Source organism: Xylocopa sonorina, chromosome 7 (assembly GCF_050948175.1).
Source record: "Xylocopa sonorina isolate GNS202 chromosome 7, iyXylSono1_principal, whole genome shotgun sequence".
In the NCBI taxonomy this organism is placed as follows: Eukaryota; Metazoa; Arthropoda; class Insecta; order Hymenoptera; family Apidae; genus Xylocopa; species Xylocopa sonorina.
In genome coordinates, this window is record NC_135199.1 from 3,068,660 (window position 1) to 3,085,453 (window position 16,794).

Consider the following 16,794-nt stretch of genomic DNA (forward strand, 5'->3'; position numbering starts at 1 on the left):
TATCCTTCGCTTCTCTGACAAATGTCCCGTTTCTAATTGGCTTATAGCCGTAGGTGCTGGTACCGCAGCGGAGGACTCGGACGATGGCGAGAGCAGAGCGACGTACATGAACGCGAATTGCGTGGTCTTCACTAATTATCGAGGGGACGCCGCGTCCGAAGTGGAGGTGCACTTTCAAAGGGCATTGGCGCACGACAAACTAAAGGGTGAGTACTTGTTAGCTTCGAGCAAATAGCCGGGGAATATGGATCGTTAATGAAATGCCGTATCGTGAAGTATAGAATTGGCCGACGGGCGTTTGGTTTCGCGAGAATAAGTAGCCGCGCGCGCCTCGTTCCAATTACGATCTCGTTTCGACGCTTCGACGTCATCGGAGCACGCCGCTCGAAGATTGGACGGCGCGAGCCCGGGACCGGGACTAATGCATCAAAGGGCGGTGATTTAAACGCATCCGAAGCGCGGATGCAACGCCAGGCGAGCGGAGACCGATAATAAAGTGCGCCATTAGCCCGCGACAACGCTAACAAGCCTCGTAACAATTGTACCGTCGTCGTACTTGGGGACCTAAAACCCTCGCTGCCGACTCTGCGGAACGAGACGAAGAAGAAGGAGTGGAGGTTTCGCCACGGACAGAAGAAGCGAGGGCGAGAATGAAATTCAGGTGGTGGAGTGTTCAAGTTGGAGCGAACGAATATGCTTGTTTCGATAGAAAAACAATCTAAATATTAACACATTCTTACTGTAGTACCAAACAGTTAGTCATATCGGTGTCCCCTTTCGGAGCAGCACCGGTCGATCAGCGTCGAACGAAAAAACCTGTCACCTATACCAGGCGGAGGCGTAAAGCTACCTCACCGAAATAAACCAGCTCGACGAAAGAAACGCTGAACGTAAGAATACCCGCTGCATAAACGATGAATCGAATGCAGCGATATCGACAAGTCGAAAAACGCATCGGGAGGCAAACATTCATATCGTCCAGAAAAGGAGTGGACCCGGGAAGATAGTCGCGGCGGTGGAACGAACGATCCCCGAGCGGCTGAAGGGCCGAAGAGTTGCCTAAAGAAAGAGTCGGCTAACGAGAAAGGCCAGCAACGGCGGTAGCATCAGCAGCAGCAGCAGCAGGGGTAGGGGGTTGAGCCGCGGTCGAGTCGGGTTTGGCAAGCGATCGGCGTAGCAGCCCGTCTATATCGGTATCGTTTAAGGCCGCATTTATCTCGCGGCAGTGCTCAGGATCAGTTCACTAGCCTGCTTAGAATTCAAGACAACACGACCTAATTGTTATGTGCCGGTGCGAGAGCCCCTCTTGGCTCATCCCCCTCGCCGTCCGTGCACGTCCCGCCGTTCCAACGCGACCACGCTTTCACGGCGTAGGAAAGGTAAATTAAGAGCTTCTGCTCTCGGCCTACGAGATGCACGCTGACTCAGGGAGAGACTCGTGAAGCGTACCAGGGGTGAGGAAGGAGAGTACGAGAGAGAGAGAGCGAGAGAGGGACAGGGAAACGAAGAGACAGCGGCTGAGGAGACAGTTTTAGCCGCGGTATGCCGGCTAACATACGTACAAGGAGCGAACGTCTCTTACCGGTGAACGCGTGTACGGGAACAAAGACACCCTTCGCGAGAAGATCAAGGGAGAAAGCCAGTCGATAAGAAGGGCGGGGAATTGTTTGAACGCGCCCGTGGCACGTGTTTGCGGTCGCCACTGCGGAGCTTACGGAGCGATCGTCGCTGTTCCGCGGGTGTCTTATTAAACGAATTGTTTCGTATTTAAAGGTAACGGGTTCACCTGGAAGAAGATCTCATAGTGCGAGAATTTCAGATCGAAACTTTCACTTTATGAATCGCGCTAGAAATTAATTTCGCGGTTCACCGTATCGATGTGCAACTGAAACGTTGAAAATTGATAGGTTAGACTAGAAATGAAAGAAAATGAAAATCTACTCTGTACTTTAAATCTAGATATCTTTAGAACGTAATCGCATCGTCCGAGGCAATAAAAATCGCAGTATTTACTGCTATCAACCCGTGCAAGACTTATCGTAGAAGCCTGGACACCGAGCATGATTTCCATGGTACATCAAAGAAGCGTGCTCTTAGATCCGACAATTTACCCTTTAATCGCGGTACTACTTTTGGCGTTATCAATTAACCGCGACTCGCGCGGGGAAACTAACGACGTTATTAACTCCGTGCGTATGCCGATAATATATTTCCCTAGCTAATGAGTGAAAAGGAGCCAGTTAGTTGGCATGGTAGTAGCACGGAGGCTACGAAGGCGGGGACAGAAATTATACCGTCCGTGCGCCATAATGAACGTCGAATCATAAGAAGATAGGGCCAAGAATAAAATTCCTTGCCGCGAAATTGATTCGAAAAAGAATTGAGACTGGTTTCCGTGTATCTTAACCAAATGGAACAGTTATAAGAGGACGGCGCAATTTATCCTTGTTACCCCCTGAGGGTGGTGTAGCTTGCGCTCGAAGAACAGTTTCTGATACAAGCCGAAAGCACTAGCGCGAGCACACACCAGGGGAATGACTTATTGCGACGGAGAAATTGCATCTGGTACGCTTTTGCCGGCTACCAGCCGGTACCAGGAGCGGCTGGCACACGCTTAAGGGGACGGGATCGAGGAAGGCGGACGATACGACTAGTCGATAAAACGTCTTTGCCCTCGAATGCTCGCCGATACGGGCGCATAAGCGGCGCGACCACGATTATCCTGCTTTCTCGAGGACATCGGCTTCGAGGGATTTTATTGCACGCGCGGAAACCTAACTTTGATTATCGCGGGGCTGAGAGATGAGGTTGATGAATCTTCCGGTGGCGGTTTCTCGGTAACAAACGACCGTGGGAATTAAATTCGGAGGCACTTTTGCGGGGATTTATCGTTAGACATTTAAGTAGTTGAACATTCTAACGTTCTAATATCTTTTATTATTAAAAGAGTGTATGTAATAATGCTAATTGGCATTTTTAATCTGGTTTAAGATAACAGTCTGATTTCGAAGTTAATACTACTTATGCTTGTACCGCGATGCGGTCGCGAGTGGAATTATCAATTCATAACTAGACGCAATGCACGCGACTCGATTGCATCGTATTTGCGCCGCTTTCGGCTCTATTTCGATCCCTCGGAATAAAAGCGTTCAACTTCTCGTTATTCCCTAGTGATTAAAAAGACAGAAATATAAGGAAGCGTAAAAAATAGACGCGGCTGGAGGCGAACCCCGTGGCATTCTTAGTCGTTGGTTACCGCAGCCGTCGCGTCGCAGGCTGAAAAATCACACGAGTTTATCAGCGCGCATACTTCCTCCTCAAAGGGTTAATTCGGAACGTCCGCCGGGCGGGATCGAGCTTATCGTTGCGCGTATGCTAGCCGGTCTGATGAGAATACGACGTCGGGAACGTTGAGTTCGGGAAATTGAGCGAGTCGTTCCACTCGGTGGCGTCAAATTAACGCCCTGTACGCCAGCCATTGCGGCGCAACAGAGACGCAATTACTTGACATGGCCGTTACACGACGCCGTGGCGTCTTCAAAGGGGCTACCGCGAGATTAGCCGCGATATCGTCTTCGGTCTCTACGCTCGTGCTTTTTCACCGTGTACACGCTCGCTCGATGCCGCTGGATCGGACGGACGAAAATTGCCGTGTAATCTATGACACGGTGCAATTTAACGTTCGCTAATTGAAAACGTCACGATCTGCGCGATTCTACTCGATGGTCGATCAATTTTCAACCCTATCGGGGGTTATTTATTTGGAAGAACCGTTCTACGCGGCTACTAATGCTACCCGCGATTACGATCTACTTTTCGTTCGAGTATAAATTTACAATTATCCTCGGATTATAACTGATTACTCCGTTACTCTTATGGTAGTAAGAAGAACGAAACAACGGTGCTTGCAAAAGTCCGACTTAATCGATCAGTTATAAAAACAATATCTTTCAACAATAACAAACGGCAGCGTACTATTTCGAATCGCGTACCGACGCAAGGGCGACCGAGGGGGGATGGTTACAAATCGAAAATAGACCGGAACGCGCCATTAGTTTCCGCGGCGGATCCGAATCGCCTGTCTCGGGGTGGGTATGTTTCTTTGGCCGTGGCCGGGCGCGCGGTGCGCTCGCAATCAGAATAACGAGCCATCCGGTCGCACCGCCACATCAATCTGCTCTGGGTTACGTTTTGACGAATCGCGGGACCGCGACGCGCGACGTCTTTATAGAGGCACCCTCTGGCGCGGCGCCAACGCCACGCGTCGACGCCCGAGCAACGCGACGGACGGCCGCGAGGAACTCGTGCCCCGGTGCTACCCTGTCACCCGATTATTTTCCGCGGCACCCACGGGAATGGGACGCCGGCGGAGATTTACCGAGCGCATTTGTATCGGGCTATCGCGGCCCGCGGCCGAACGATCGATGTCGAGCTGCTCGGTGAACAGCTAAAAGTGAATCATTACAGCAGCGCGAGCCCGGGGAAATGAATGAACTTGGGGGAAAAAATTAATGATCCGTGGCTGGTCCGTGAATCTGTTCTCTGTGACGCCCGTCGACGCCGAGCTGGGTTTACATATTCGTTTACGTATACCGTTTCCGATTGGTGGACGATAGACGGGTTGGTAGTCAGGATGCGCGGGATAGTCAGATTTATTTGAAAAATTTGACATAATTGTGCCCGACGTTTACACGGGTAATAGATTGTATCGTTTCAAGTTTTAGGACATAAATCTCGCGCGTCCTGAGAGGTTGGTGATTAACGATGCACGATACGAGCGGGTGTATACTTTGGAATTTACGTAATTTAAATTTTCAATCGAGCTACAGGCAGCGGAGTTTCGTTTATCCGAGCTCCGTACGTTGGAACGATATTTTAACGAGTGCTCGGCGATCCGAATCTCTCGCCTGACTATTGTCGCTTGCTCTACTGAAAATCGTAGCGTCGAAAGAATCGTAGACAGGAGGGGGACGCGAAGTATAAAGAAACGCAGAAATTCTAATAAATACAGCGGATCGACGCGCCATAAACAACCGGAGGCTCGTTACCGCGATGCGGATTTGGCATCGACAACCCTTTCAGCCTCCGTCAGTGCCGCGTCCGGAATCGAAACCCGCCCGTTTGCCTGGCTCTACCCGAGCTCTTCTTTCAGCCGGTCCGCGGCATCGGCACAGTAGAAAGCCGTCCGTGGACGCTCGACACTCTGTTTCTTTAATTGCGTTAATAAATAAAGGACAGTCGAGCCGAGAGCAGCGTCGGCCGTGGGCCAGAGGGAACTCTAGCCTGGTGGAGGAAGAAAGAGAGAGAGAGAAAGAGAGATCGAAGAGGATGGGGAGGAGGCGGTTGGCGACGAAGGAGGTAGAGGGAACCAGGGGGTTGGAGGAAAGGGCGAAGGACGCGGAACGAGGTACGGGGAGGGCGCAGGGGCCGGTTTCCGTTTCGCTATCTCGCATCTTCGCCGTAAGCAAATCGCAATATTTAACGCGATAGTTAGTCAATCTTTCTTGATACGCGCGTGTGTAGGAGGATGACGACGCCGCTGGGTTCGGCCGATCCGCGGGCCGGTTATACGCTCTGGACGTTGCCGACGAGAAAGTATATTTTACGCGTTTCGTCGGCTACGAGGCCCCCTCCGAACCCTTACCGCCGTCCAGGCATTCCACGCGTGGGAAACAATGCGGCTCCATGGCTTCTTTATGTTGAAAGTGTCGCGGGTCAGTTGTTACCGGGACGACCCGATACCCAATCGGATTACAGTACCGTCCTGGGCCCTTTGAGATTTCGGAGATCGCGAGGGGGCCGAATTTTGCGGATCTTGTTTAGCTGCGTCCGAATCTCTGGAGAGAACGAATAGAGAGATTTCTTCGGGAAATTGGCGTTTGCGTGATATTAACTTTACGCGTTGAACACCTGTCAAAAATATTTTTTAACCCAATCTGCTTCTTCCATACAATAAACTATTTCGTTAAAAATGAATCCTATCGCAGGATATTCTGAAAATCTTTGGTACGAAACAAAACAAGAGAATTACTTATAGGACAGAGACAAGAATAAATCTGCGGTATAAGCGGTAATATATCAAAGAGAGTAAGATTGAAACATCCCGAGGAAATGAAGAAAGAATAGTCCAGGCGGTGACAAGAAATGAGCGCCAGCCGTTTTAAATAAACGTTAATTCATAGAGCCAGAAATCGTTATAAATCGGCCGACAGATTTTCCGCTCGGCACGGATACCAGCACGCAGATGAGATCGAGAGGAGGAATTAGAAGTATAAATCGTCGGCTGTGGTTCGACCTCGTTGGTTCAACCTTCGAATATGTGTTTGGGATTGGCCGGTGGAGTTTCGAGAGAGAAAAAGGAATCCCGGGACGAAGGACCCGGAGACTCGCGGGAGGATACACGACAAGCTTCTGGCTTCGGAGTGGTCGCTTGTAAAACAACCGAGCGGTACCTTTCTGTCGCGCGGTTCGATCCCGTGGGATCCGGCTACCCGTTTATCGTGAGCCCTCGGAAAGAATCGCGCGCTGGCCCGTGGGAAACGATACAAATATTTTAATAAACATTCCTCGGGCCCGGTCGGAACGTCTAGCCTTCGAATAGGAATTATTGCCACGATTGGTCCGTTGGTTCGTCATGCTCGGGGTAGAATCGATCGTAGATCGATCACGGGTACCGTGTGACTCATTGTCTGTACTTGAGAGCGAAGAATTTCAGGAACTAACACGGTCTAGGTAGATTTAAAACGTAGAAAAATCGTGGAAAAATGAATTTTCAAATGTATCGTTGCGCCTCTATTTAGAGGAGAAAGTTGGTTTTATCTAATTTTTAAACAATAGTAACTTTCCGTTTCAGAAACTACTACGAGCATCTCATTTTTTTGCAGAAAACATCTCCCCCATGTCCATGAGGAACTTTCCCCCTTCCTTCTGGAACAGCCAGCATCCTGGTGAGGTCTACGAGTATCCAACGGATCCATGGCATCCGCATTATTCACAGTATCACCACAGGTGAGCGTTCCTGGCATTCCTAGTGTGTTATCCTTTAAATATATTTCTACATTACAGGAAAATCTGTCCTAATCCGATCTCCCCAAAATGTTTTCCCTAGTAAACAGTGAAAAATCGACGACTCCCCTCTCGGGAATTATTCGACTGCGTTTACGCGGTTAAATATACGAGCCTCCGTAACCGATCGAATTGCAGCTTTATTGGCATAAGGGAAGGCGATCACGGCGTAATTAGAATCCACATTTCATCTCTGCCTCGCGTTCCACTTATTCTCGGCAACGCGAACGTATCAGCAACAGCGTGGCCGCTAATTATACGAATCGTTCGTTGGAATCTGCTGCAGGCGTTGAACCGCGACTATAAGCTCCATTTTAAATTCGCGCCGGGCGAGTCGCGCGCGCCGCGCTGAACCGGCCGTTGATTAATCGACGGAACAGTCGCGCGGGTCGTCCGTTCAATTAACGGACGATAATGGGGCCGATGGTTCGCGCATTCGAAAAATCCGCCTCCGGCAGGCGCGACACGCTCATTACGCGATAGCCTGCCGGGATAAACCGTCGGAAACGAATGTCGTGGCGAGCACCGGGTACGTGGAAAGAGCGGAGCCGCGAGGGGGAACGGGGACGTCGGAAAAGGGAGAAAAAAAAATGGGAGAAAAATCAGGAGAAATCGAGGAAAGGGAGAGAGGAGCGTACGCGCGTCAGAGCGGGAAGGGTAGAAAAAGCGACGCGGCGGCGTGAATGAGGAAGAGAGAAAAAGGACAGAGGCGAGGAGAAAACGAGACGTGAAAAATACAGAAAACCGTCGGGAGCAGGTACCCCTGCTCGGGAGATCTTTAGCGCTGATCTCGCGTCGGCCGCCGTATAAATTACCAGTCTGTCACCGTTCTTGAGAAGAGGCACGATATCGAGGATTCTTTCTCTCCTTCTCTTTCATGCCACTCTTCTTTCTTTTTTTCATCCTCTCCCTCTCATTTCCGTCGGTCCTTTTTCTTCTCGTTCGCGCGATCACCCTCGTCCTTTTTCACAATCCTCATCCTCCCCTCTCTCTCTCTCCATCTCTCTCTCTCTCTCTCTCTCTCTCTCTCTCTCTCTCTCCCTCTCTCTCTCTGTCTGACGCACGTCCCAAAACTATTTAGTGTTACTCGAGCAATAAGTTGAGGCGACAGAGGCGTCGAAAACCGATTTCCACGATCTGTTTTGCAGGGCTGTGCACGAGTATCACCACCCGAACATGGCGGCCGTGACGAGTTACGGCGGTCTGCTGTTGGGTGGTGCGCGAGGACTCGGCCACCATGCGGCGCACCACGCGCACCCCGCGGCCTCCTACAAGGACTGGCCGTCGGCGACGCCGTCGCAGTCGCTCGTCGACGCTTCCACCGCACCCCCTTACCCGCACGGCCCTTACGCACCCCTTTCTGGTGAGTAGAGTCACGAATCTTACTTTACCACGAGACGTCGTCTCGGAAATCGAACGGGTTCAGAATTTACGATACTATTTTTTCCCGTCATTTTTATCTCTTACTGCTATTTGTCAAGTGCATTTTCATCGAATCGATAGGAATACGCACGAACGCGATGTTTCTGGAATCGAGTAGTAAAAAACTATACGATAGACTTTTGCTAGGAGGTTGTTAACATTTTTTAATTCACGACAAAACCGCTGTTACTCGTCTACCTTTAGGTTGAGTACAGAAATGCTATGTTACGAGTACTAAAAAATTCCTGGAACAGTAATCACTAATAAGTAGTTATAGCTCTAATAGCCGTCGGCGACGTATGCTCATCTATTTACTTATTCCACTTAGAACGATCAAACACAAGACACGCTTAAATCGAACGATCTTGAACCTCGTTCACCATCCTATAGTAAGTAATCCACATTTTACGATCTAAAGTAAACCAAGCGAATCGCCAAGCTAGTAAGATTCGACGAAAAGACCCAACTGTGCGATTTTCCCGCGATGACAGACCGACTCGAAATTCCTCGAGTCGATTCGCTTCCCCCGCATTCTCTAGTCCTCTTGCAGAGGACAAGCTTTCCCAGTCTCTTATATAATTCGACGGTGGACCGCGAGAGTCGAAAGGGGGCGGCCCTTTTTGCCGGTACGTGTCCCGGGCACCTTGGCGTAGAGCCACGCGGAGGCCGGAGCGAGATGTTTTACGGCCGTGCCGCGGGTTTTTGTCGTCGGCATCGATGATTTCGGTGGGAGAACAACGAAGAAACCACGGGGCCCCGTGAGCGTGGCAGCGCTATATCGGCCCCCATTAAGCTCTTATTAATTGCGAGCATCTGAGGGGCCGACCGACCTTTCTTGCGGCGCTACCTGCGCGCCATTCTGCCTCCGCGTCCCTCGGCCTGTCGCGTCGTCGCGAACGGCTCGCTGCAGCTCCCGGTCTTCCAATCTTTGATGTCGACTCGATCCAGATCCGACGAGAACGTATCATGTAAATCGTAGCTAAAAAACCCCTCGAGTGCCTTCCCTTCGCTTCGATCCGTTGCTCGCGAGATGCCCTCTGCTCTCTTTTTCCGCCTTGTTTTCGGCACTCTTCGCCATTACAGAGGATCGCGTAGCTGCGGATCGATTGGTTATTCGAGGAAGGTGTGGAAACAGACTTGGGAATTAACCCTTTCGCAGTTACAAGTGCGGCTTTCGACGATTATTAAGTATAAATTGCAAATTTCCAAGCAGATTAGTGGATCGTAGGAATTTGTGCTATTTCATAGCTTTGTTTAATAGTCCGGTAAAAATTGGCTTACGCTGTACTGTCATAGGCAAGATAACAGTTGGATAAGATCCAGGAAAGGTCACGCGACCATATGCTCCAACAAGTGGAATTTCCAATTATTCTCAGTTCACTTAATTCCATCCTCTCTCCTTTGTAAAAGTCAACCTCCCGACAAATTTCTCGCTCGTACTACTCGAAGAACCGAGAAACCGGCAAATCTAAGCGTCGAACGATCTTCCGCGATCCACCATGCGATTCTCGAAAGTTCGAGACGCGGGACGCCTCGGCGCGGCGTGGAAAATTCGCGGCGCGGCATTCGCCGGCGCGTTCGAACGCAAATGCAGCTTACGCGAGGCTTGAACGCGGGGTGCAGCTGCAGCGCGCCGTGAAAGCACCACGCCCATCGTGATTGCGGAGACCACTCCCATCTGTCTGCACGTCGGCTGCAACCAGCACGCCTTCCGTTTTACCTCCGCAGCCAGTCACGCGATCTCGTGTAACACGTCCGTAACTTTTGATGCGACTCGTTCTACCACGATCGGGAATTTCCGCGTCCACGTCCGAGTTTCATTCTTATCGCGGACCGTGACTCTCGCGCCGGGGGTGGTTTCTCGCTGGGTCGCCGTTGGGCGTCGATCGACGCCGGCGTCCGTATGGAAAACTCGCATTTGTTCGTGCCTCTAAATCGGTTCGCCTCGGTCGTTTCATCGAATATTCGGATTATTCGAAAGGGTTGGTATTCGAGGGTTGCTAGTGAGTGATACAGTTTGGTGTAGTTTGTTCGAAAAGAGAATTGTTTTATGGGAAGATGGTGTTGTTTTCGTTTATTCAATCCTTAGCTGCAAATGAAAAGTGTTTTTAAAAATTGATACGTCAATTGCTGGTTTAAACTGTAAAGTAGCTTGGAAATAGTAAGGGGATGTAGCAAAGGGGAGAAAGTGGTATGCCATGGTCAGGTTCCATGCATGGTGAATTCAAGGGGCGAAAATCGATACTAGAGCTTCACTTTAGCACTCTCATCCCTCTCGCTGTCACTCAGATTCGATACGCCGTGGCTTCAACCCTCTTTCTGTAGCCATTTTCGCCATGTCTGTTTGGCAATTACTAAAATCGCCTATCTTCTATCAGTTTTCACGTTTACAAAGAATAGAATCAATAATAATATTTGAAATGATATTTTTTCCATTCAGGGACGCTAGTAAGATAAAAGGAGTAGTAATGTATCGGCAGATGATCCGTTTGAAAATCCATTGAAAATTTCGTCGGCGCCTTCGAGAAGGTTCACGAAGAAACCGAGCGAAAAATTTCGGCGTCGCCATTTGGGACACTCGAAGGAACGAACGGGCTGAGATTTAGGGCCAATTTAGGAAACGCTTACGTTCGCACGCGCGCGCCTCGCTGCACGGGCGCAGATTGAGAGTTGGTTCGCGGATCGGGACCCGACCAAACGAGTTTTCAAGAATTTACTCGCCGGAATGCCGGTAACGCTCGCTATTCTAACTGGCGTGTGCTACCGTAAGGGCCCTGTGCACGCTCGCTGCTTCCAAGTAGCCGCGAGCCCGTCGTCAAACATCGATTCTGGAAATTAATGAATAAATAAGAAAGAACTTGCTACCGGTCCCCAAAACGAACCTCGAATCCGTGATTCGAGAAAGGTGAACTGAAAAACCGCGTCATCGCTCGTCAAGACAGATTTTTCGGAACATTGTTCAAGTACGTGAAAAGGGAATAAGAATTTTGCGACTGCAACGGAATATTATGTTCCAAGCTTTACGAAATTAACGACGATAGTTACAAGTTCTTGTAACTTTTGCGTTTACTTTTAATTTTGTTTAACCAAAATATTGTGTCTTTTTTATTTTTCTGAACGTGCATATTTTATTTACTTGAAAAGAAGGTAACTTTTGGCCCGTTTGAAATCGCAGGAGCATTACCTCCTAATCAGAGCCACCGTAGTTTTCCGTTTGCAACAAAACGTAGCACCGCGAATACCCGAGAAGTTTTTAACGAGCCCTCGAAAGGAAGTTTCCCGCTCGGAGGGAGGATGGGGAAGGGTAATTTCGGAGTAGGTCTCGATGCGCCGGTACGAGCCGCGTCTTCGAATCTGAAGTGCCGCCATTAGAACGCCGCTTGGCACCCCGATTAGGCCGGTGCCGCGAGCCGTCTGGTAATTATATAATTGCGTAAAATTAACTCGACCGGCATAAATTGGCTACCGTTTAAGCGCGATTAAGAGAAATAAATCGCAATTACCGTGTGACGTCCGACGACGCCAAGCGACTCTAGATGGTCATGGCGCACCGCGTGACGTTTCTGTCGGCGGTTTTATGCCCCCCTCCTCACCCCCTTCCCCCATCTCACTACTCCCTACCATCGCTGGTTACGCGTATGTCTATTACTTCTGCGAAATCATTAATTTAATCGGCCATCGCCGGCTGCTGCATCGACGAATTCAACGCGCGATCGCGCATTCGACGATGACAACCACGATGATAATGACGCCGATGACGACGATGCCGATAATTTATGCGGCAACGGAAGTCGAGGCTTCCTTCGCGCCGCGGATGTTTTCTCCTCCGCCGGTGTACCCTTCGTTTTCTGCGGCTTTCTTTTTCGAGCGAAGGTGGATCAAGGTGGAAAAGAACCGCGGTGGGAATTGAAGCGAGAGAGATCGTTCGCCGATAGCGGTTAAGCGGAAGTTGTGATTTAAAGGTTGGCAAAGATGGAATCGCCAAGATAATGGTAATTGCGCGTTTTCTATTCCCACGGTGGTAGCGGATTCGGAGAATCGATCGGCGATTCGTGGAAGAGAAATCTGCGGGAAAGATGGAAGTTTCCTGGACGCGATCCCGCCGGTATGGAAAAAAGGTTGATCTTGATGGCGGTTCGTTGCATGTCGAGAAATAGAGTTCCTTCGATGGAAGGGTAAGTGTGAGAATTTTTTTTTTTCGTTTCGGTGTATCGGAACGTTACGATTGTGTTGCAACGAAACGAAAATGGAAATTAATGAATCGACAGTTGCAGCAGAGTAGAAATTTTGTTTCACTTGGAAACTTTTCGACTACCTTTTTATTTCTTTCGACGTTAATAACTTACACGTGCATACTTTTTTTGGATAAAAAGTAGAATAATTCGACTAACAAGTGGAAAAGTTGGAGAAACGACGTCGCGGAAGTCGAGGAACTACGGAACGATGGAACTAGATTCAGGGGTGTTAATTTAATGCACTTGGCGTACTTTTATCTTTCCGGAACGAGCATTAATTTCCCGGCGGCCGCGGACAGAGAGGAATTTACGAGCAAGATTCGTTATGCGAACCGGAAGAGCGACGGACTAGTATCGCGAAATCTATTGCTTCCGAACACGCAGCCGCCACAGCGTCGCGAATCTTAGATGGGCTTAAATCAAACACGAATTTCGCTTGTGAATACTGAATTGAATTCCGTCAGCGATATTTTGACGAAATGCTCTGAAATATTTTATTCAATATTCTTAAGAATTTTTTCATTTTCATTATCTACGTGCGATTGTTTCTCTTTCTTCAAAAAATTACAGATTCTAACAAATTTAATTCGCCATACAAATACGATGGGATTGCAATACATTCCGAAGCAGGTAGGCAACGGTTGAACAAACGCTCCCATTATAAGGTACGAGTAGCTAAATTGAAACCACAGCATCTCGTTCACTCCTAATCGATTTAATATCCCTCGTCAACCATAGAACCGCGGATTCACCGCCAATCAAATCGCTATCAAGAAAGAAAAATTAAATAAACTCTATTACGCATCTTCGGAACCCGTCGATACACTTTATCCATATTTAGATGTCATCGTTAAACACGAAAATAAAGTGAATAATTTAAGTGCAGGCTATTAAAATCATTTACAAGGGAATGGTTTCGTATCGATCTCCATAAGCATTTTGAAATTTTCCGTCTGTGGATCATTAAATGCTAACTTCCATCGTCATAAATACCTGTTGAGTAGGTACTTAACGTATCGCGAGTTATATCTCTATGCCATTTAGAAGCTGCAAGAAGTATGGCGAATTTGATCGATAGATAACTGTTGACAATAGCAATTTCTTATCGATTGAATAATGCTAGCATGACAGTAGGTTACGCAACGAGGGCAATCAGGCAAAACAGCGAGGAACCGAGAACGTCCGGTGCGCTCGAACAGGCAGTCGCGTCGCCCAGCGTCGGTCAAGCGGTTCCCGCGACGGTCGAGAAACGCGGGACGAGGAGAGGGCCCGACGCTGAGCGGCGCGACGCTCTCTCAATATTTCCAGGAGGATTAATTCAGGGAATCTTCGCCATAAATTCTGGCACCGCGTGGGACATTCTCTCTCGTAAGAGAATATTCTGGATCCGCGGGTCGCTGCAGCCGGGCCTTTCTGGCACGCGCCTCGAAAATGGCGTCGCGCGGTGACGTCACCGTTGTAATCCACGCTTCGCGCACCGTTTCCACCGGCGGGAGCAAAAGGGAAGAGAATGGAAAAGAGGGACACCAGGGTAGCCGGGGACGGCTAGCGAGCCTCGATTGGTCAGCCGGCCGGATGGGGGGAGTGGTCGAAAGCCGCCGGTTTATATCGATCTCTCGAAGTCGGCTTCGTTCGCGCACGGTGAGACGGTACGGTGAACCGGAGCTGCCTTCCGCGGCGAACGCGCGTCCTCTTCGTCCTTTAACCCTTGTCGTCGCTATCGACACCCACGGCCGACCATGATAATTACTCGCTGGACGTATATTCGACTATAACGAATGCTTCGACCTATTCACTGACATTCGTCTCTCTTTTTTCTCCCCTATAAAATATCTCATAAAAAAAAAAAAAAAATAATATCTTGCGATTGATAATTTAAAAGTTTCAACTTTAAAGAAGTTGACCGTTTGATTTGAAATTACACAATAGTTGGGATACTAGGGTAAAAATGTTGTTGGTTGAAATTCTCATAAAGAGCTGGGGTAATGGGAAACGTTCAGGGCGCAATGATTTAGTAGCTTAATTTCCAATTAATACTGGCTCATCGATGCATACGAGTTTCGAGGCGGGGTGAATCAAAGTAGGGACCTTCCTTTACCGCGAGTATATTGGATTTCAGGCTGCGAGGGGTTTGACCCCCATTGATAAGGGTCATCTCGATGCTCTCGATACGTATCCTTCGTCAGGGGTAGCGGCAGGGGTCGCCGGTGAGCAGGGGTTGGATCTTTGCTTTTTAAAGCGGGGGTGTTCGATTTAATTTAATCCAGATGCCCGACTCTCGTCTTTTGACGTTGAATTTGCCACCCGTTAAGGGTGAACGAAAGCAATGGGAACGCGGGCATTTCCTCTCGAATGGAGATTATGACAATGGAACATTCGAGGATGTTTAATCACTAAACGAGAAGCCTCTTGTACGTGCTTCTTAAATACATCGACGAATATTTTTTGAATTAAATGTTATCGTGAAATAATGTAGAAACATGGAAGTACGTAACGATCGGAATTCGACAATTTTCAAACAGATCGCAGAAACAATTGAGTTTACAGTGAACCACAAAGGGCAGAGCTGCAAAATTCTCAGATTGAACGCGTCTCGCTCCGAATTTCCTTCGACTTTGTACGTGGTTTCTTTGTCCAAAGGACCGAAGGGAATTCCTCCTTGTACCGTCTTGCTACGCTCTTTGATATCGCGATATTGAATGCTGAAACATTCATAACAGGTGCGTTCGCCCGTAACTTTGTATTCATCGGCTTGTGTGCGTCTGAGGTTTCAAACGGAAACACTCCGCCCGTATATATTCTCCGCACAATAAAGGAATATTTAGCAACTTCAATAAAACGATGAGAAATCGCAATATTTTGCATTCTATAAATTTTCAAATACAATCTAAAACATGAAATAAGTTCGAAATGCAAGATGCAACATCAAAAAATAAATAATACTCTCTTGAAGAAATTAGTCGTACGAATATATTACAAATAATTACCATTTGGTGGACGCAATCGTTCATCTCGAACGAAACAATCCTTCCCCTAAATAGCCATCATCCAGCAATTTTATCCGACTAATGCCCCGGCATTATACCTGCTCTCGACTTTTGGTCTCGCCTCTCCGTTTCGATGATAATCTTCGTGAGAGAGCATCCTAATTCAATACGGAGGGTTGCAACCGGCGAATAATGTACCATAAGTGTCAAGACGATTTATGCGAGCCGCATACGCGCCTATAACGTTTTCACGGCCGAGTATGCCAGGCCAATATATGCTGGGGCAAAGTGTGGACGGGGGTGTTCCTGGTAAATGGTGTGTCAGATAGCGCGGACAATATTGCCCGATGTTCGCCAGCCTTCCCCAATCACCCTCCCGTATTTACAAGGAAGAACCCGCGTCGATTATAGTCAGGGGGACCTTTCCACTTTCCTCCGGAACCGTTGCCATTACGTGCGATTTGGTGGTCACGGTATTGCTGCGATTAACCGCTGTATTTACTTATCTCGCTAAGATTTAATCGACAAGCTCTCGAATCGTTGCGAGAATTACGCGATCTCGATCAGTACGAGATATTTAAACGTTTAGATAGCGATCTTTGCATTGATGCGTTATTTTTACCATCTGATCACCCCTAGGACACGCGACGGAACGTCGAAAAGTTCGTCCCGTGCCTCCTCACGGCGTGTCCCGTCGTCATTTTCCGGCCGAGCGGGTCTCCATCGAACAGCGTTTCGCGTTCCCTGGTTCACCGGTCGAGATCGAATCTTTTGTACTTCCGCCCGTGTTTCTTTCAACGTGCATGCGCCAATATGGCAACGACGGCAGCGGCGCGGGACGCACACGTAGCTGACTTTGAAGCAGGTAGATCCACGCGCTGACACGTGTGCGCCGACAGATACGAACTTAATCGGCCGTGCCGTGTACCACGTGCCGTGAATTTAAGTATTCGAAAAACGCCCGTCCCCGTACCGCGCCAAGCGAAATTACAGCGAACCGGAGAGGACGTTCAATATACAAGCGGACGTGCAACATCGGACGGTGTCACGTCGATTGACAATGTGCAGAGTAGTCATCCTGGTCA

The 16,794-nt window shown here is 48.9% G+C and overlaps 2 protein-coding genes across 3 annotated transcripts in view; one reads left to right on the forward strand and one right to left on the reverse strand.

The window, feature by feature from the left end:
- Positions 1–16,794, reverse strand: part of LOC143425503 (beta-galactosidase) — a 188,880-nt gene that overhangs the window by 163,478 nt on the left and 8,608 nt on the right. The window lies entirely within an intron of this gene.
- Vg (transcription factor vestigial) overlaps positions 1–16,794 on the forward strand; it is a 71,553-nt gene that overhangs the window by 52,666 nt on the left and 2,093 nt on the right. Inside the window, exons 3-5 of one of the 2 annotated variants that reach the window (XM_076898377.1) lie at positions 48–206; positions 6,885–7,008; positions 8,214–8,428. In XM_076898377.1, coding sequence (XP_076754492.1) covers positions 48–206; positions 6,885–7,008; positions 8,214–8,428 — 498 coding nt within the window. The remainder of the gene's footprint in view (positions 1–47; positions 207–6,884; positions 7,009–8,213; positions 8,429–16,794) is intronic. The other variant, XM_076898378.1, reaches the window with a different exon arrangement.